General features: G+C 35.9%; 1 protein-coding gene across 5 annotated transcripts in view; it reads right to left on the bottom strand.

The window, feature by feature from the left end:
• Window positions 1-21,418, bottom strand: part of PIK3CB (phosphatidylinositol-4,5-bisphosphate 3-kinase catalytic subunit beta) — a 181,694-nt gene that overhangs the window by 84,040 nt on the left and 76,236 nt on the right. For 4 of the 5 annotated variants that reach the window (XM_058552075.1, XM_058552077.1, XM_058552062.1 and 1 more), the window contains exons 2-4: window positions 14,682-14,868; window positions 11,358-11,583; window positions 5,046-5,269 (exon numbers count right to left, since the gene is read on the bottom strand). In XM_058552075.1, coding sequence (XP_058408058.1) covers window positions 5,046-5,269; window positions 11,358-11,583; window positions 14,682-14,852 — 621 coding nt within the window. In that variant the 5' untranslated portion in view covers window positions 14,853-14,868. Of the gene's footprint in view, window positions 1-5,045; window positions 5,270-11,357; window positions 11,584-14,681; window positions 14,869-18,270; window positions 18,435-21,418 lie in introns of those variants that run through there. The other variant, XM_058552068.1, reaches the window with a different exon arrangement.

The following is a 21,418-nucleotide window of genomic DNA, read 5'->3' as shown; positions in this document are numbered from 1 at the left end:
TACTCTATTCTGCGCTTCCAATACAATAGCCACTAGCCACAAGTGGCTCTTGAGAACTTGATATGTGTTTAGTGCAAAGAACTGAATTTTTAATTTTACTTAATTTAAATTTAAAATTAAATACACTCATGTAGCTAGTGGCTACTGTATTAAATAGCACAGATCTGAAAGATAAAGAGCCCAAGCTCCTTACTATATCATAAAATTATTCTATGATCCCCATATACACGCTATTTCACACATAAACTCTTCAGAAATACAAAACTAGAAGACACTCTCATCATCAGATAGCAAGACCCTGCAGAAAGCAAAGAAAACAGAACTGAGCCTGAAAAACTGCAGATACTGGAATTAATTATCAGAAAATAAAAGAAGTATGGTCAACGTGTTTCAAGTTCTAAGAGCAGCTTGAAAATGAATAAAGAGCAAGTACTTCTGAAGAAGAATCAAAGAGGGGGAACTCCAAGTAATAAAACGTGCTATGTGAGATTTAAAATTCACTGAAAAGGAAAAGGGCAAATTTAAAAAGATTGACAATATCAAGTGTTAGCAAAAACGTGGAGAAACCAAACTCTCAAAATACTACTGGTAGGAATGCAAACTTGAAAAACTATTTGGCAGTATCTATTAAAAACTTATTTTACACATACACTTGACTCATTAATTCTGTTCCTAGGTATACACCCAACAGAAATACATAAATCAGGGTTCGGCCGCTGTGGCTTAGCAGTTAAGTGCGCGCACTCTGCTACTGGCGGCCTGGGTTTGGATTCCGGGCACACACCGACGCACCACTTCTCTGGCCATGCTGAGGCCGCATCCCACATACAGCAACGAGAAGGATGTGCAACTATGACATACAACTATCTCCTGGGGCTTTGGGGGGAAAAAAAAAGGAGGAGGATTGGCAATAAATGTTAGCTCAGAGCCAGTCTTCCTCAGCAAAAAGAGGAGGATTAGCATGGATGTTAGCTCAGGGCTGATCTTCCTCACACACAAAAAAAGAAATACATAAATCAGCATTATTCCATGCAACAGCAATGTTGAACTTGATATGCTTTGTGTGTATGTATATATGCATACACATATATGATATATGACAACTCAGGAAATCTTAACACTGACTAGAATGAGGATAAAAAGCAAACAAAACAGAATGAAAAGATAAGCTATATATTGGGAGCATACATTCGCAGCACATATTAATGACAAAGGATCACTACCCCCAAAGCATCAAGAACTTCTAAAAATCAGTAAGAAAAATACAACCCAATTAAAAAATAGACAAAAAACACAACAGAAATACAAATGTTTTGTAAATAAGTGAAAAGAGATTCCTCATCAGTGATGAGAGATGCAATCAAGACAACAATGGATATATTTTTATATAATGGAATCATAAGTACCAAGGGCTCCAAAATTTTCTCCAAAAGCCTATCTTTTTTTGTGTGTGTGTGAGGAAGACCAGCCCTGAGCTAACATCCGATGCCAATCCTCCTCTTTTTGCTGAGGAAGATTGGCCTTGGGCTAACATCCATGCCCATCTTCCTCTACTTTATATGGGACGCCACCAGGGTATGGCTTGACAAGCGGTGCGTCGGTGCGCGCCTGAGATCCGAACCAGCAAACCCTGGGCCGCCGAAGCGGAACACGAGCACCCAGCCGCTGCACCACCGGGTGGCCCCTCCAAAAGCCTATCTTAATCCCTTGATAATTAAATTCATATCTTCTAAAGAACTACTGGTGTGTCATGATCAACCTTGTTCATCTTCTCCACATAAACTGACTGACTTGGTCAGAACTCAACTGGTTTTTCCGGTATTTCAATCAGTTTTTCAACCTTACTTTCAAATACTTCACAAAATATTGCATCTTTTATAAGACTTACAATTTTCCTGGCCAATCAATTTGCATTATATTGCTCAATGCTTACAAACAGCTATAGATGAGAGACTATCCAACGAGGACACTGGATGGGGACTGATACTTCTATGTAGCAGGGAGGGACACAGTTCATTAGTGACTATGTCTATATTATGACAACTGCGGTTATTCAGATAATGACTACATAGGTGAGGAAATACTTATTCTTGATAGTTTTACTCTACGTCCTTCTGTCCTACTGTTTCTCACATTTCTGCTCTTGCTTCTGACATATTCTCCAGAATTCCCCAAAAAAACATACTCTCCACCTCCTACCCCTTCTACTCTCCTCCCCCCATCCCCCAGCACACAGGAGACTATTTCAAATTACATGTGTCCCTCCCTTTATTGATAAAATTATTTCATATACCTTATGCTGGCTGAGGTTAAAAAAAGGCTTAAAAGTGCTGCTCAGGTTTATTGGTATTCTTTACAAACTATGATTCTTGAAATTAAAAATAATGCATTTGTGATCTGGCCTCTAGGACTATTCATCAAACTGAGACACAAAAGTTCTATGATTACATTTATCTTGCTTCTTAAAAGCCATGTTCTACTGCTGGCTGATAACTGACTATGTGGTCATCTAAAATTTCACACGTTTTTCACAGAAACTGCTCTCTAGCTTTCTCCCTACCAACCCTGGAAAATCATTTTTTAACCAAAATAAATACCTTGTTACATTTCATCTCATTTTTATTTTGGTGTTCCCACATGTTACTTCCCAACGTTGGTCATCAGCAGTGATGGTGAAATGGCCAAATGAGAAGTTTTTAGAAATAGGAGAGGTGAAAGAGAAAAATGAATGTATGATGGAGTAGGTTGCCAACCATCCTGTATTCTGAGATTCTGTCATTCCTATTTTTTTGGTGGTAAAACATTTATTCATTTAGGAAATAGTGTTAGTAATAAATTATGGTTTTGGATTTTTTTAAATGGTCCTACCTGCCTAAATATAAAGCTATAAAGTATGTGACTTCCAAAAATTGTTTAATAACAATAATTTTACTGGTCTATATAATCTAAAAGTCTAGGAACTTCTGGTTTCATCTCTGGGTAAATATCCAGCCAGAAGAAAAGGAGACTAGGGAGAGATATGACAGCTATACTTCAACTATATGAATATTTGGCATGTGGAATGAAGAAAAGACTGAAGGAATACTTATCCAAAACAGGAAAGTATAACCAGATGGGCGAAGTCACAGAAAGCTAGTTGTAATTTTTAAGATTTTTTTTTTAATTCAAAATTTAAATGTGGCGCCGGCCCCGTGGCTTAGCGATTAAGTGCACGTGCTCCGCTGCTGGCGGCCTGGGTTCGGATCCCAGGCGCCCACCAAGGCACCGCTTCTCTGGCCATGCTGAGGCCGCGTCCCACATACAGCAACTAGAAGGATGTGCAGCTATGACATACAACTATCTTCTGTGGCTTTGGGGGGAAAAAATAAATAAATAAATAAATCTTTAAAAAAAAAAAAAAATTTAAATGTGTACTTGCCCACAGTAAAAATATGCTGCTTCAGGAGGCAGAGCACTCCCCCTAGCACTGGATGTATCTGGTCAGAGACAAAGGATGTAAGGGATGGTGAAAAGAATTGTTACAGTATATAAAGAGCCTGGCTAGATGATCTCTAAAATCCTTTCCGTGTTAAATTCTATGACTGCTTGAAATCCAGTAACATTTCACAATATCTCCATTTCTCTTCTAACTTCAAAACACTTCTTTCCACAAATACTTTGTTACAATGATGATTACATTAAAATTTGTACGTCCAGTAGAGATTTGACCCATATGTAATAAAATTCAGACTGACCTAGATGGGCAAATAGCTCCAACCTAGTGTTTTCAAGTTGAATTCTAATCACCCTTTAATAGTAAAATTCCCTAGTCCAGCTCTTCCAACACTGAAGAATTCCCTAAATAGTATTTTAAATTTGATCTTGACACTTTATGATATCCAAATCTTGGCTTAAATTGAACTTTAGTCTCAACATATCTCAGGATAGAGTAACAAATGTTTTGTGTTTTTTTTTTCCCCTAGACAAACTTCCCTTGTAACATGCCAGAAGGTAGAATTTTTTTTTCACATTTGTCCTAACAAATACCTAACAACATGTTGTTGGAAAGGAGGCAGAACTGGATAAAACCAGAAACACCTGGATAAAATCCTGGCTCTACCATTGACCAGCTATGAGGGCTGGCACAAAAAAATCAAACTTCTCTCCCTTTCTGTTTCTTCACTGTAAAATGGGGATAAGATAACAACATTTTAGAGTCTTGTTATGACAAGTGGAAAATATATAAAAAATACCTTTCACAGTTCCCAGCCTAGTATAAGTGCTCAACATAGAATGGCTACTGATATGGTTTTTGTCATTGTTGTTACCATTGTAACTGAAGAACAAAACAAAATATCCTTGAATTCCTACCTAATTCTAAGGTCAGACTCTAGATGATAAAATGACCATACTTGATACAAAGGTAGCAGCATAATCTAGTTTGTAAAATTGCTGTGAATGTTCAGATATGGATTAACTGTATATACATTCAATTATAAAGCCCAATTCCATATCAGCACTTAATTCACATATTCATAGAAAACAAATGTAATAAGATGGGGGAAAAAAAGAGATCATTTGATCAAACCTTTCATTTTATAGACAGAAGAAAAATCACATGACAAAATAAAATATCTACACTAAAAAACATTATCTAGACCAGGGATTGGCAAACTTTTTCTGTAAAGGATCAGGCTTTACTGACAACATATGGGTCTCTGTTGTATATCCTTCTTTCTTTCTTCTCTTTTTTTTTAACATTCCTTTAAAATTCTGTGGTTTATTTACATCCCTTTAAAAATATAAAAACAATTCAGAAACAGTGCAGTTTGCTGACCCCGATCTAGACTAACTTAACATCGCATCAAAAATCATATCCCAGCAAAGGATATGTCACCTTAGACTGTTAGACATAATCCTAAATTTATTTCCATCTTAAACCTAAAAATGTTCTTTCTAATAGTGTTTACTAGGTGAGCAAGAGCCTCCTCTAAGATTAGAGCTGCATTCAGGTAAAAATCACAAATTTATGACAAAAAGTATTTCTTAAAATAATATAATATTACCTGACAATTTTCAAAATGAACAGCCACAATGAGCTTTCCTCCATAAAGTTTATCTTCTAAGTTTTCAAGGATGGAGGGTTCATGCTCTGGTGGATATGTCTGCTTTAGCCAATCCATCCAAGACAATCCCACAAGTGACTGAATCTTTTCCTCACTGAATTTTCGCATTTTTATTCGGAATTCATTCACCTCAGGATCCTTCAAGGCATCAAACTCATGCAGACCTAAACACATTTTTTAAAGGTATCATTTTGAGTAGCTAATAAAAGAGAATACAAAACATATTCAACAAAAATTAATTTAGATGTCTGGTTTTTATCAAGCAAATAAAACTGGGCAGGAAAATATTATGAAAGATCAAAAGAACAGCCAGATAAAATAATAAATTTCATGTATAGAAGAACATACAATTAGATTTCTAAAGAATACACTCTTGAAACCTCTTAAAGAAATGTAGTTGATTACCAGTTTTATAAAGATAAGCACTGAAACTCACACTACACTATAAAAAAACTATAGTTTTTCTTCGCAAACCAAGTAAATCACATTTCAAACATGTGAGAAAGACTAAAAATCTGAACACTTTTCAAAGACTGTAATAGAATACTATATACTGAAATTATTACGAGCTTAAAAGTCAAGTTATTACTTAACTTAAAATTCAGTAAACTTAAATTTTATAAATTAAACTTTCAGTTTGCTGTGATTTTCAACAAATTATACCAATTAGTTAAAAATCTCATAGACACAAAATTATTCTTCGTTGTACTTTATTATGAACCACTTCTGCCAAGACAACTGTATATGACAACTTTTTCACAAATTTATGATTATTCTAATAAATAATTCTAGAAATAAACAATAAATGAACATGTATAAAATTTTATTGGTGCATTAGTTTTTAGCTATCAGATTGACAGACATTTTAAAGTTTGACAATACTCTATGCTGGATGGGACAAAGAGAAATAGGAATATTTATTTAATATTTATTAGAATTTATTTAATATTTATTAGAAATTATATATACACATACACACACACACATACATCCTTCAACCTCGAAATTCACCAACAAGAATTTCAATCTGAGAGAGCCAGGACCAACCAAAGAAAGCCAAATATGTTCCCCACACCAATCACATAAGATGCCCAGCTTATAGTGAGCCCCTCTCCAGCTACCCCTGCCAACAACTTTTAATCAGGCGTACCTGAAGCCTTCCCCTTTTTTCAATATAAAACTTTCTCACCTCCCTGTCTGCCTTTGAATCACTGCCAAACACCAAGTTCCTTTACTACGGCAAGCTCTGAGTAAATACTCTGTTCTCATTTGGGTGGCCTTCGTTTATTTCCAAAAACGTATGGAAATAATTACACAAATAACATGATATCACTACAAGAATGTTCACTGTAGTTTTGTTTAGAATAATTTAAAAACTGGAAATAATCTAAAGTTAATCATTAAGATCTGGTTAAAAAAATTAAGATACATCCATATAACATTACACAGTGGTGCAAGGGATAAAATGAATAAAATAGAACTATGCGTTATGTTAAAACCTCCAGAAACATAAAATTTAAAAAGCAGGGACAGAATAGGTCTCACAAGATTCCTTTTATGCAAATTCAAAAGAAAGAATATAGAATATGTATACATTTTTGTTTTGGAAAGATACTTGAGATGAAAATATTAACAGCATTTTATAGCATTGGGTAGGAGAGCACAGTGAGGCAAGTTGTTACTTTGTGTTCCATAAAGCCAATCAATACCATATGCTATTTGAATATATACATGTCAATAAGGGTTATCTAGACAGTGGCCTTCTCTGCATTGTCTATTTACTTTTATGTATTAAAACAATTATAATTTTAAAAATAAATATTAGAATCTATTTGTGGTATTAAATATAGAAAAACAAAAATGTTTAAGTTGCATAACACAGCAAAGGTAAAATCTTGAGGGTACAATATGACTGCCTGGATAGTTTTAAATCTGGAATAAAAATACACTGCTCTAAATTAGCTATGAATGGACTGTAATTTAGGCAGAGCAGCTGAAGCATCTTTAGAGCTTCTTCCTAGCACTGTTCAAACTCTTTCTATTCACAGATAATAGGTATTACAGGTATGGAAAGGGAAATGAGTACCTAATAATATGTACATCTAACAAAAATCAAACTCTATCTCCCTTTATCTACTAAAAGTCATGTCTAATCCACTTTCTAAATGTTTCCCAACTCTGTCTACTTCTCCTAGTTCCTGCAGCCATTAACTTAATCCTGGCCATCATGGTCCCTCCCTTGAATTACTACATCAGATTTTTGCTAATTTCTCTACTCCCAGTCTTAATCTCTCCAATCCATTCTCCAACCTGAACGATCTTTCTAAAATGCAAATCTGATCACGTTACTCCCCTACTTAAATCATTCAGTAGCTTCCCAAGTGCTCTTAGGAGTAAATCTCTACTTTTTCTTTGGCCTGGATGGCTCTGCATGCTACAAAGTTGGTTGCTTCTCCGGTCTTCCTGCTTGTCCGCTGTCCCCTTAAACAAACCATAATCAATTTCTTCTATTCCTTGCACAGGTCATCCTTCACACATGCCATTCCCTTCTGCTCTTCCTTCTTCCAACTGCTTTCACCTGCTCAGCTCCTAATCAGCACTGAAGGCTCAGTTAGCTGTGTGTCCTCTAAGAGGCTGTCCCTGACTCACCCAGTTGATTGAAATGACCCTCCTTGACTTACAGCAGTTTACACATTGTACTGTAATTGTCTGTTTCTGATCTATATTTCACAATGGATTGTGAGCTCCAAGCAGACAAAGACCACATCATCCACGTTCAGTGCTGTAGTCACAAGTGTAAACACTCAACATATACTGTTGAATTGCAATCACTACTGTTTCGGTAATTTTTTTCAATATATTATAAATAAGGGACTCTGTTCACATAACTTTTAGAATCAGCTGAAAAGTACAGATTTCTTTAATTCATCCCAGGCTCACTGAATCCCAATCTCTGAGAATCTGCTTTTTAAGAAACTGATGAGGCTTGAATCTGGGAACCACTACACAGATTTCTTAAAAACAGAAACTTTGCCAAAAATAAGAAGTTAGGCTAAGTAATTTAATTTTAAACCTAGTCAATTTCCTACATGTCTTCTGGCAAGAAAATCTGACAGCAAAATCTTAAATTTTAAGATAAGACTACTGTATAGTTTACAAATATAATTTTTTGATATTAAAAAATGAGTGAACAATTTCTTCATATTAAAGATAGTTAAAATCTTGCAAACCAAATATCTCCTTCACTTTGAGATATGCCACAGCTTTAGATAGGTCAGAGGAAATAAGGGAGTTTTCAAATACTTTTTTCAGGATGCTGACAAAATCTTCTGATCAAGATTTACTACTGGGTGTTTGGAGAAATTAACACAGCAGTGACATGTGCTTTCACTACAGACAATAACAAGAACCCAAACAGCAGCTCTGTAAATAATTACTTAGAATAAACTTAGAAAATGAAATGGTCAGGCACATCATCTTTCAGAAGAAGGTTATTTTTAGACCCCTCAGGGCAGTTATGTCTGTAAAGGTTCTATTGTTTCCTTTGGGGAGGAGGAGGCAGCAAACTTGTTCCTGAAGTTAAATTGAAATAATTGTTTATTGTTTTCCCAGGAGGCATGACCTCACCAAGTCCCAGTTGTAGTCATCACATACAAATCAGCAACTGCAAAAATTGACTTGTTAGATATTTAAAGTGAAAATTCATTCTAAAATATTAAAACAAACTTAGTCAACTTCCTAAGTGAATGTGAACATTTGAATTTGTGTATATGATCATGACACCAGCTTTTCTAGATATGCTGAAAATCTAAAATACAATTTATAAATAGTTAAGATCTTATAAACTGCTTAAATTAATGCAATAAAACACTTCTTACATCCTGATCATTCAAATGGCAGGGCACACTGCATAAAAAAATTTTGATAATGAAATATGGTGTACTGTTTACAGAAAGAGAAATTCAATTCTAACATATACATTAGATCCCTATACTGTGGTAGGGTACAGTTAGGGTTACCAAACAAAAAAAACAGCATGCCCAGTTCTACTTGAATTTTACATAAAAAATGAAAGATTGTTTAGCCTAAGTATATTCCATGTAATATTTGGATCTCCTGTATTTTTACTTGCTAAATCTGGCAAGCTTAGGTAGGGGCAATGGTGGCTAATGAATCCATATATTTTGGAAATCAAGACCAGAAGAGAGCACAGTGATCTAAGTTTTGAAAAGATGGTAAATCTCAAAAAGATACCTATATCCTAAGGAAAGTTAGCTCTATATGGTGCTAACCTTGTGGATTATCAAATATTTTAGCTTCCTTAACAATCAATGTGGTTCTGGTCTGCATCCTTCTATCAGCATAAGAATACACAAAGCTATCTATTTTCACACACACACACAAAACCACTTGGAAAGAACGACATCAAAATATTATCAGTGGATATTCTTGTCCTGGATGATAAGACTATAAGTGATTTTTTATTCTTTCTACTTGCCCATATATTCTGCAATTCAAACCAAGGAAAAACTTTTGCTAGTGGAGAATTAAAAATCCATTAAAAAAAAGTCTTGGGAGCTCCAGAAAATAGAAAGGAATGCTTTCTACTGAGGCCATTAATACAGTCATACATCACTTAACAACGGGATATGTTCTGAGAAATGCATCATTAGGCAATTTCGTCATTGTCCGAACATCACAGAGCGTACTTACACAAACCTAGATGGTATAGCATACTGCACACCTAGGCTATATGGTACTAATCTTATGGGACCACCACTGTATACTGTTGACCAAAACATCACTATGCTGTACATGATTGTATAAGAAAAAAAATGTGTATGGTATATAATTATTAATCTACTTAATCGGGAAAAAGTTATTGCCAAAAGCAAACTAGCTATCCTCTGAAGTAATCAAACGTTTTTAAAGACCAGCGTGTCATTTAGTAAATCAACAAGATTCTGTTCTAAATACTCAGAGGGAAAAGAGTTTAGTCCCACAGTGTAATCATAAGCTAGCCTGAATTACTATAGGTCAAGATCATAGAATACTATGTTAAAGGGGATAGTTCTCAGAGGAGAACCATATTTATACATATATAATATACACATATTATCTTAAAGATACTTACTGTTTTAAAGAGGATGGTACTATATTATCCTATAATAGTGAATGTAATCAATACAGGTAACCAATTCAGATCCAAAAATCTCCAATGGATTTTTTTGGTTTTGTATTTAAACTTCAAAGTCTCCTCCTCAGTAACCCCTTGTAGTACCTAATTCAAGTTAGTATCTTGTCTAAGGCAGGATACTGATATACCATTGGCCCTTGAGACACTTAAGATAACTATAGCAAGAGAGACTCCTCCATGTTTTTTATTTTGTTACAATTCTCCCTGGAATTAATTTGCAAAGAATAATGTGGACATGACCTATCTTGACTCACTATAAAAATAACTTCTATTTAAAGATAATTTTAGTTATGAAGTAAAATTTGTCAATAATATGGGTTATTTACAGAAATGTATCAATCAGGCAGGCCTGGTGGTGTGGCGGTTAAGTTCATACATTCTGCTTCGGCAGCCTGGGGTTCGCAGGTTCAGATCCTGGGTGCAGACCTACTGACCGCTCATCAAGCCGTGCTGAGGCAGCATCCCACATAGAAGAGCTAGAACTCTACAACTATGATACACAACTATGTACTGGGGCTTTGGGGAGAAAAAAGAAAAATAGGAAGACTGGTAACAAATGTTAGCACAAGGCCAATCTTCCTCAAAAAAAAAAAAAAAGAAAGAAAGAAATGTATCTATCAGCTTAAAGTCTTAGTTGCCGTAGAGAGTTGTGTATAAATTACATTCATACTATAGGGGCAGTTCACAAGAAACTGAGGATGTATCTCTTAGTAAAGGGCTTCTCAAACTATCTGAGGCAAAGGAACAACTTTTATCTTTCCAATCTGTCAAAAACCAATACTTTTGTGAAACAAAAATAAGTCACTAGAAAAGAAGAAGATATACAAAACATAAGCTCTTGGATATTGTGGCAACATCACATTGCTAGAGGAGTTTCTCAACATTTACTCTCAATTTCTGTACTTACCTTATCTCAGACTGACAACAATTTACAGAGCAGCATTGGTCCACGGACTACATTTTGTGAAGCAATAGCTTAGATAATACTTATACATGTTTATATATATATAGCAACAGACATAGTAAGAATTCATACTAAGAATTTTTTTAATTACCTTTTCCTATAAGGACTCCAATTTTTGAGTCTAATTTTTCCCCTGGGTCACAACTTCTTGTTACTAATTTGAGAACTGGAAGAAAAGGTCTGACATCACAGAGTCTTCTTGTTTCATCTTCAAGCTCCTCATATACAGCAGTTTGATTCACACATGCAAACATATAGGAGTCGATTTCCATAAGGAGGTTAAACATTGGGTAATTGTGAACTTGCTTCCATAACATCTGAAGGAAAAAAAAGTAAGAGCTTTTCTGGAACGGAAACACTTTCTCAAGTGAACAAAGATACATCTACAAGGATGCTCACTGTAGCACGGTTTGTAAAACTCAAAAACTGAGAACAAGCCAAATGTTGAGCAATAAAGGATTGGTTAAATGAAATATAGAGGGGCCGGCCCCGTGTCAGAGCAGTTAAGTCGGCGTGTTCCACTTCAGCGGCCCAGGGTTCGCTGGTTCGGATCCTGGGCGTGGACCCACTCACGGCTCATCAAACCAAGCTGAGGCAGTGTCCCACATAGAAGAACTAGAAGGACATACAAATAGGATATACACTTATGTACTGGGGGCTTTGGGGAGAAAAAAGAACAAAAGAGGAAGATTGGCAACAGATGTTAGCTCAGGGCCAATCTTCCTCAATAAATAAATAAATAAATAAATTCATAAATCCTCTCTCCATGTTAAAAAAATGAATTATAGAATATTACAGAACTGTGAAAATAAAAGAGAAATACACTGTAACATGGAAAGCTATCCAGATATATTAAGGTTGTTTTTTTTTTAATAGCAAATTGCAAGAAAATATATATGGCATTAACCCAGTTTTGTAAAGTAATATAATGGCATTATGCACAAAAAATGCATTTGTATAAATAAAATTATTAAAAGTGAATATCTATGAAGAGTAAGAATCAAGATTTCCATATTTAACATTCCTGTGAACATAACTTCTAATCAGAAAAAAATTAAAAATGTAAAGTATGTATCATCACTCCCATAGAAAATTTGTTATTTTTGTCCTGCATTCTTTTCTATTCACCAGAGGTATCTTTATTAACTAACATTGCCCTGTCAGGATGAGCAGAATCAAGCTCTCATCATCTCCCTCAGGTCTCCTAGACGAGATCATATAAAAGAAGATCATCATATAAACGCAAGGTGTGATTACATATTTTAACTGCGGCCCATACAAAAGCCAAGAGCTGAGGATAACAGACCTGGGGTAAAAATCATGGCCAATCCTCAGATGCAGTTACATAAAACAAATAAAAAGAAAGCATTGCTAGGCAACAAAACAAAAAAAGAGGTAAAGTGGATTTCACCAAAATTAAAAACTTTTGTGCACCAAAGGATACTATCAAGAGAGTGAAAGGCAACACACAAACTGGAAGAATATACTTGCAAATTATATATTTGATTAGCAGTTAATATCCAGAATATATAAAGAACTCCTATGACTCAACAACAAAAAAACAACTGAATTCAAAAATAGCCAATGGTCTTGAACAGATAATTCTACAAATGGTCAACAAGAACATGAAAAGATGCCTGACATCATTAGCTATCAGAAAGATACAAATGAAAACCTCAATGAGATACCACTTCACAGCCATAAGGACAGTTATTATCAAAAAAAAAAAAAAAAAAAAAAAACCCCAGAAAATAACAAGTGTTGGCCAGGATATGGAAAAACTGGAACCCTTGTGCATTGCTGGTAGGAATATAAAATGGTATAGTCACTGCAGAAAACAGTTTGGCAGTTCCTTAAGAAGTTAAAACAGAATTACCATATGATCCAACAATTCTAATTCTAGGTATATACACAAAAAAAACAGAAAGCCGGGATTCAAACATATACTTGTACACCAGTGTTGAAAGCAGCATTATTCACAATAGCCAAAAGACAGACACAACCAAAATGTCCATCAAAAGATGAACAGATAAAATGTGGAATACCCACACAGTACAATATTATTCAGTCTTTAAAAGGAATGCAATTTGGATACATGTTACAACATGGATGAACTTTGAAAATATTATGCTAAGTGAAATACGCCAAACCCAAAAGGACAACTATTGTATGATTCCACTTATATGAAGTAGCTAGAAAAGACAAATTCATTGAGACAGAAACTAGAATAGAGATTACCAGGGGCTAGGAGAAGGGGAAGTTTATTATTTAATGAGTATAGAGCTTATTATTTAATGAAAAGTGCTGGAAGTGTATAGTGGTGATGGTTGGACAACAACGTGAATGTACTTAATGCCACGAAATTGTGTGCCTAAAAATGACTCCAATGGTAAATTTTATGTTGTGCCTATTTTACAGTAATAAGAAAAAAAGAGGAGGGTATCAATGGTTAATCTGCCTTCAGGTACAGCCACAGGCATCCACACCTGTCACTGGTGACTATAAAAAGAAGTATTCTCTGCACATGTGGGGTGCCTAAAACAATTCTCTCTTTTGTTATTTTTACTTCAGAGATCATGCTGTTTTAGAATTCTCATGTCTTGCTGATGAAGAAACTTGGAAAAGAGTTAAGAAGCTGTCCAAAGTCAAGAGCTTTAAAAAGGTATATCATAAATACTTTTTCTTAAAAATATCATAACCCCTGAGTTCCATATTGGGTCTAGCTATTTGGAAAACATTAAAGAGAAAGTTTAGAAAAACAATTTCATTTATATATTATAGTCTTCCCAAACCAATGGCACTCATCAATTCACTTAAAAAAATAATCCAACAAAACAAAAACAGGCAAACTTTGTTATGTAAAAGAATTTGCTTCCAAATGAGGATATACCATTCATTACTGGGGGGAAAAAAATCTAGTGAACAGGAGGAAATTTTTTCTTCCCCTAGAGTCACCATGAAAAGTAGTGGGGGTGGGGAGGGAGGAAGGAGAAGAGAAAGGGAAGGAAAAGGAAAGAAGAGAGAACCAACCAAAAATCACATGAAAAAAAAAGTGACAAGCTCAAAGACAGTAATTACAACGATTTTAACTCAAAATAAAACCTTCTTTGACATTGTCAAATTTCTTTTAATAGCCTGAACAAACATTTCAAACTAGCTAACATAAGCCAATTTTTCTTAATTCAGGTATCACATATAGATTTAAAAAAAAATTAAAAGTGGGAGAATGAGTATGTTTTATATGTCCACATAACACAAAGCATATATCAAAATCTTTAAAATGTAATGACCTAAAGATTAAGCTTCCCTCAAATCTACCAAGATTTACATTAATAACATTTTCTATAACAGAAGAACATATTCCCCTGATATAATAAGTTAACTATATTTATAGAAATTCCACTTATTAACATACCTGTTTAATATAGGAAATGGTAGCTTCCCGAGGTACCTCCAACTGGATATAAATCCCAGTGGGCAAAAGGAAATCCACAGGTATGGAGCCATCAGATACTATCTGTGAATCCACTGCCCAGATGTCAAGGATGTCTGCCATAGCAGGAGGCATTATGAAATTGAAACACATTCATAACCATGGGGCCCTAGAAATCAGTAAGTAAAACTTAGTGAGACAGATACAAATTTTATACTAAAATATGATAAAGTCCACCAATCCATAGTTAGTCCCTGGATTTTAATATAGACAATAATGTAATAGGAGGCCAATTAAATCAGCCGGAGTAAGCCACTCAGAAATAAATTATTTAAATATACTTTGATTATCACTACATAAATTATACATATACACCACAATGATTCAATTCAACGTAGGTATATCACACGTGAAAAATGAAGGGTTTCAAGGATTACAGGGTCCTGAGAAATTCAAGTAACAACCACTCAACAGGTGATTCTTTCCAGACTTGACTTAGATGATATTGGTTTCTTTGGCTGAGTTCTTCTCTGCCAACTTCAGTGAAAATGGCAATCAAGAGGGCCTTCTTTCAAAAACAATTTTCTATCAATCTCATGTGAGAAACAAAATATATGACCTGAGTCCCATGACCCACCACCTGAGGATTAAAAAGACAAAATCCCTCACCCCAGCTGGCAGGGCCCTCTGTGCTGTGTCTCTGGCCTATCTTCCTTGGATTGGCCTACCACTCTACAGCCCAGGCCCTTGTGCTACAAGTACCGTTTGCCGTCCTGCTGCTAGACCTATGTTCATACATATGTTGACACTCCTCATACCAAACCCTTATCCCAACAAATGCACCCTTCAACTGTGCCGTTTAAGTCTCGTCTATACCTTAAAGGCTTCTTTCAAAAAGGCACAACAATAATAATGGGAAGAATACAGACGTTGAAGTTAAATAAACCAAGGTTCAAATCTCATTTATTCAAAGAATGACAGTGTCATGTCAAAAGAGACAGGAGCATTTGACAGGAGCAACTTGAAGCATTTCTGAGCATCAAAAATAATAATGACAGGGGGCCGGCCTGGGGGTGTAGTGGTTAAGTTCGTGTGCTCCACTTTGGCAGCCCGGGGTTCACGGGTTTGGATCCCAGGCGCAGACCTACGCACTGCTCATCAAGCCATGGTGGTGTCCCACATACAAAATAGAGGAAGATGGGCACAGATGTTAGCTCTGGGCTAATCTTCCTCAGCAAAAAGAGGAAGATTGGCAACAGATGTTAACTCAGGGCCAATCTTCCTCACCAGAAATAAATAAACAAATAATAATAATGAAATCCATGGATTGAAACACATCAAATATATACAAATATGTGACTTGATACAAAAAACAAATCAACCCTTTATTGGTCATCACTGGAGACTGCTAAGATCAACTCATTATTTTGAAAATTGATAAAGAATGGGGAAATAAATCAGACATTGAATCTGCTTGTACAAACTATTTCAGGATAAAAAAATAATTGATGAGGGTAACTTTTTTTTTTCCTTAATTTTTAGAACTTTAGCTAATAAATGCAAAAAGAATGATACAATTAGAAAATTACCATTTTGCAACCTCTAATGAAATAATGGATCTAGGCAACAATCATTAATGGATGCTAAAAAAATTTACAAAATAAGGTGAAAGGATGATGAGGAACTTTACAACTAACATATGAGGCTGACACCACCTAAACCCTCTGAATAATCCAGACATTATGTGTCTCTTCCTGCAATGCAACAGGAAATACTAACCACTATCTATAGGGTATACTTGGCTTAAAAAAAAACAAAACTGGGGGCCAGCCTGGTGGCGTAGCAGTAAAGTGCGCACCCTCCGCTGTGGCGGCCAGGGGTTCACCGATTCGGATCCCGGGCGCGTGCTGACGCACCGCTTGGCAAGCCATGCTGTGGCTGCGTCCCATATAAAGTGGAGGAGGACAGGCACGGATGTTAGCCCAGGGCCAGTCTTCCTCAGCAAAAAGAGGAGGATTGGCAGATGTTAGCTCAGGGCCAAGCTTCCTCACACACACACAGACACAAAAACTGAACCTGAATCTAATCAAGTCCCTAGATCTGATCTACTAGTTTAGAGGAAATAGAGGAAGGAGTTAAATACTTCAAGGAAGCAATCAGTTGAGTCCAAAATGTGGGATCATGAATAAAACAAATAATAACAAGAAAAAATAAAGGTGGTGGTGGAAGAACTCTTAAGGAATGAAAGAACACTTGGGAGACATAGCCAAATCCAATGCTAATTTGAACAAATCAACTATAAAAAACTATCTTTGAAACAATTTGGGAAATTTAAATATGGTTTAAATATTAGATGATTTTAAGGAAATACTGTTAATTTTGTGAGGTACAATAATGGAATGTTTCTTATGTTTCTAAAAATCAGTCCTTATCAGTTACAGATGCATAATGCAGTATTTGTAGCGGTAAAATAACATTATGTTTGGTATTTGCTTTAAAGTACTCCATTTTTTATTTATTTATTTATTTTTGTGTGTGTGAGGAAGATCAACCCTGTGCTAACATCTGCCAATCCTTCTCTTTTTTTGCTGCGGAAGACTGGCCCTGGGCTGACATTGGTGCCCATCCTCCTCCACTTTATATGGGACGCCACCACAGCATGGCTTGCCAAGTGGTGCGTCGGTGCGCGCCCGGAATCCAAACCGGCGAACCCTGGGCCGCCTCAGCGGAGCACGCCCACTTAACCACTTGCACCACCAGGCCGGCCCCTAAAGTATTCCATTTTTTAAAAAGTGAATGAACAGCTGATTTCAAATGTGTAAAGGTAATTCGATGAGAAAAAGGATAGTCTTTGCAACAAATGGTGCTGGAATAACTGGAGATCCATATGCTAAGAAAATGAACATCCACCCATATCTCACACCAAAAATAAAAACTAAGTCAAAATGGATCATAGGCCTAAAGGTAAACCCCAAAACTACAAAACCTCTACAAGAAAATCTTGTGATCTTGTATTAGGCAAAGATTTCTTAGATATGACACCACAAGCACAATTCATAAAATACAAAATTGATAACTTGAATATCATCAAAACGGAAAACTTCTGCCCTTAAGAAGACACTTTATAATATGAAAAGACAAGCTACAGACTAGGAGGAAATGCTTGCAAATCATATGAAGGACTTGTATCCAAGGGGCCAGCCCCATGGCCTGGTGGTTAAATTTGGCATGCTCCACTTCAGTGGCCTGGGTTTGGCTCCTGGGTGCAGACCTACACCACTCATCAGCAGCCATGCTGTGGTGGTGACCCACAAAGAAAAAATACAGCAAGACTAGCAAGATGTTAGTTCTGGGCAAATTGTTCCTCAGCAAAAAAAAAAAATTGGCAAAAGATTTGAACAGATACTTCTTCAAAGAAGATAAATAGATGGCAAAAGGGCTCAATATCATTAGTCACTACAAATTAAAACCACAGTGAGATACCACTATACACCTATCACAAGGACTAAAATTTAAACGATCAATCAGACCAAGTGTTGGCAAGTGTGCAAAGGAACTGGAACTCGCTTACACTGCTGCTGGGAATGTTAAATAGTACAACTATTTTGGAAATCAGTTTGGCAGCTTCTTAATATACACGTACCCTATGATCCAGTCATCCCACTCCTAAAGATAAACCAAAAAGAAATGAAAGCATATATCCACATAAAAACTTGTACGCAATTGTTCATATCAGCCTTGTTTATACTATCCAAAAACTGGAAACAATTCAAATGTCCATCAATAGATTAATGGGTTTTAAAAAACTGTGGCATATTCACAGAATTGAGTACTACAGCAAAGGAAAAAAAAAGCACTACTGACACATACAATAATATGGATGAATCTCAAAATGATTATGCTGAGTGAAAGAAGCCTGACAAAAAGAGTACATACTATATGATTCCATTTATATAAAATTTTAGAAAATGTAAACTAGTCTATAATGACAGATCAGTGGTTGCCTTGTGTAGGGGAGGAGGTGGGGGCAGCAGAGAGAGATATGACGGAGGAATTACAAAAGCACACAAGGAAACTCTTGGGAGTGATGGATATATTGTTCATTATCTTGATTGTAGTGATGATTTCAAGGGTGTGTACATACGTCAAAATGTATCAAATTGTATACTTTAAATATGTGAAGTTTACTACATGTCAATTATACCACAATAAAGCTGTTTTTTAGAAGGGAGAGGAACAAATGAAACAGAAGCAAAATGGTGATACGTGCTGAAGCTGAGTGATGAGGAATACATTAGATTACTCCTCTGCTTTTGCACATGTTTGCAATTTTACATAATAAAAAGGTTTTGTTAAATCCCATCTACATCACTTACCAGCAATGTGGATTTTGGTAAGTCACTTAAACTTCCAGAGCCTCCATTAAGTAAAAAAGGGAAGAATAATAATAAAATGTACCTCCTGGGATCACTGTGAAGATCAAAGCAGCTACTGTGTGAGAGCCTGACACACTGTAGTTTCTAGTAAATGACAGCTTTCTTTCCTTCCCTGAACATTCTAGCCTTTACTGATCCTCCTCCCCCTGCCCCAACTCATAACAGCTATTATAGTCTCGACCTATCACATTGACTCTGTCACACAGGTCCTGAGTCTTTCAGATGTGCCAGCCTTGTTTCTGTAGGCAGAACACCACAGTGATCCAAGATTGTGGTCTCAGATCAGCTTAATTGTGAGACCTGCCTCCATCACTCACTAGCTGAGAGATCTTGGGCAAATCACTTGTCTTCTCCCTACTTAAGTTCCCTTATCTGTGAAAGGGTGAAGACAACAGTAACTACCTCAGAGCACAGTTATGAAAATTGAGTAAAGAATACCTGGAACATAATAAGTCCAATGTATTTGCTGCTACTTATTATTTTTTATTTTTATTTTTATTCAAAAGCCATAAATTCTTTTGAATTATGTTACGTATTTTCAACTACTTTTGTCCTTAAAAGTGATTAGCACATATAGCAGCCATTTAGTAACTGTTTAATGAATTTAAGAGAAAATATTATTATCCCTACTCCTACAATTAAAAAAAAAAGCTTACAGGATAACAAAATTAATAATAGCTGAAGGTGAGTACTTACTGTGTATCAGCATTCTACTAAGTTCTTTACATGTATTACTATATTTTACCCTTACTAGTACCCTGTGGTAGCATTACTACTCCTTGAGGAAGCATCTGAAGCTTCTTAGATAGGTTGAGATAAGTGGCAGTCCTGGGATTTGAACTTGGGTCTAACTCCAGAGGGTAAACCCTACGCTACACTCTACAGAATAAGTAGTAAAGCACCAGAAAAAAAGTTTGAGATATTTAACCATAATAAACCATTATGTTGACTGTAAGTTCCTTGAGGGTTTGCATGATGCTTTTCAAAGTGCTGTCTCTCACCACAGCGTATGGAGAAATCACTATACTTAGAACTCTAAACTGATAAACTTGCATAGACATGAACAAAACTACACAAAGTTATGGCAGATGTCATGAACAGTCACCAGTCCTGGAACTGCTTTACACAAATCACTTTAGCATAGCCTTTGGAAATTGTGTTCAGGAGAGGAGCGTCTCAACCTTGCAAGTATTAGGCGTTCAAGAAGTTATTTGCTTAATGAAAACATGCTACATCAAGTTATGAAGACCATGCTTTGCTTATATTCAAATGCCACCATGTAAAGACACACAGAGGGTAAAGCCAGCTTCTCAACACCAAGTCACGGCAAATACTACATAAGAATCAGGAGTTGTCAACAAAACCTGAGAGAGGAAAACAAAAGTTAGCATTTAAAATTGAGAAGCGTTTATGAAACATAAGCCATCTGTCAGAGAATTACAATCATGATAAAAACTGTACACGCCCCTGGTTTCTTCAGCATAGATTTTTGGCAAGACTCCCACAACTGAAACCAAATCACCCAATGAACAACAATAGCAATATGGAAGCATGAAACTATAAGAACAAAAACTTTGAGATCTCACCCTTACCAGACATCTGGAAACGGTGAGGCTTCCTGAGGCCTGGAGCCCAGAGAAGAAAACGTTTTAAAGAGATTTGATTGTACCTCAACACCCTACAGCATCAACTCCCCAGATACAAAAGTCTAAACTTCTATGGTATTAGAGGAAAAAGCACTTTGGTAGATTTAAGAATTTCTTGATGAGGTAGTTATACCTAAAATGAATTACAAGAATTAATTCATGGGCCCCTACCTTCCTTCCTTTCTAGATCTGTCATTCAACACTCTCACACATACTATCCTTAATCCAGTCAAGCTGAACCACTGATACTTGTTAGCATATCCATATTCTCTCCTGCCTCCTATCTTAAACATATCAATCCCTCTCCCCAGGATGTCCTACATATCTCCTGACCAACTCTTATTCCTAGACTCTTGGAATCCTTCCCTAGTACGCCTCTGTGCACCCAAGCACCAGGGCATACCTGTGTCAGAGTGAAAGCACACTATATGGAAGCTCATTGCTTACTGATAGCTCCCCAACCTCCTATTATTTCCATCTCTTTATCTATAGTTCCTGAAACATATTAGGCTCTCAATAAATATTTACTTATGGCTAAATAAATGAATGAAAAAAATTCTATGGAAGTCACTAGTAGAACAATTATATTGGATAATTAAAAATGTGATTTAAATCATGCTTGACAGGAAGAATTTAA

This window comes from Diceros bicornis, chromosome 2 (genome assembly GCF_020826845.1).
Source record: "Diceros bicornis minor isolate mBicDic1 chromosome 2, mDicBic1.mat.cur, whole genome shotgun sequence".
Lineage (NCBI taxonomy): Eukaryota > Metazoa > Chordata > Mammalia > Perissodactyla > Rhinocerotidae > Diceros > Diceros bicornis.
Note: the sequence above shows the minus strand (reverse complement) of the source record. Positions and strands in the feature narration are given on the sequence as shown.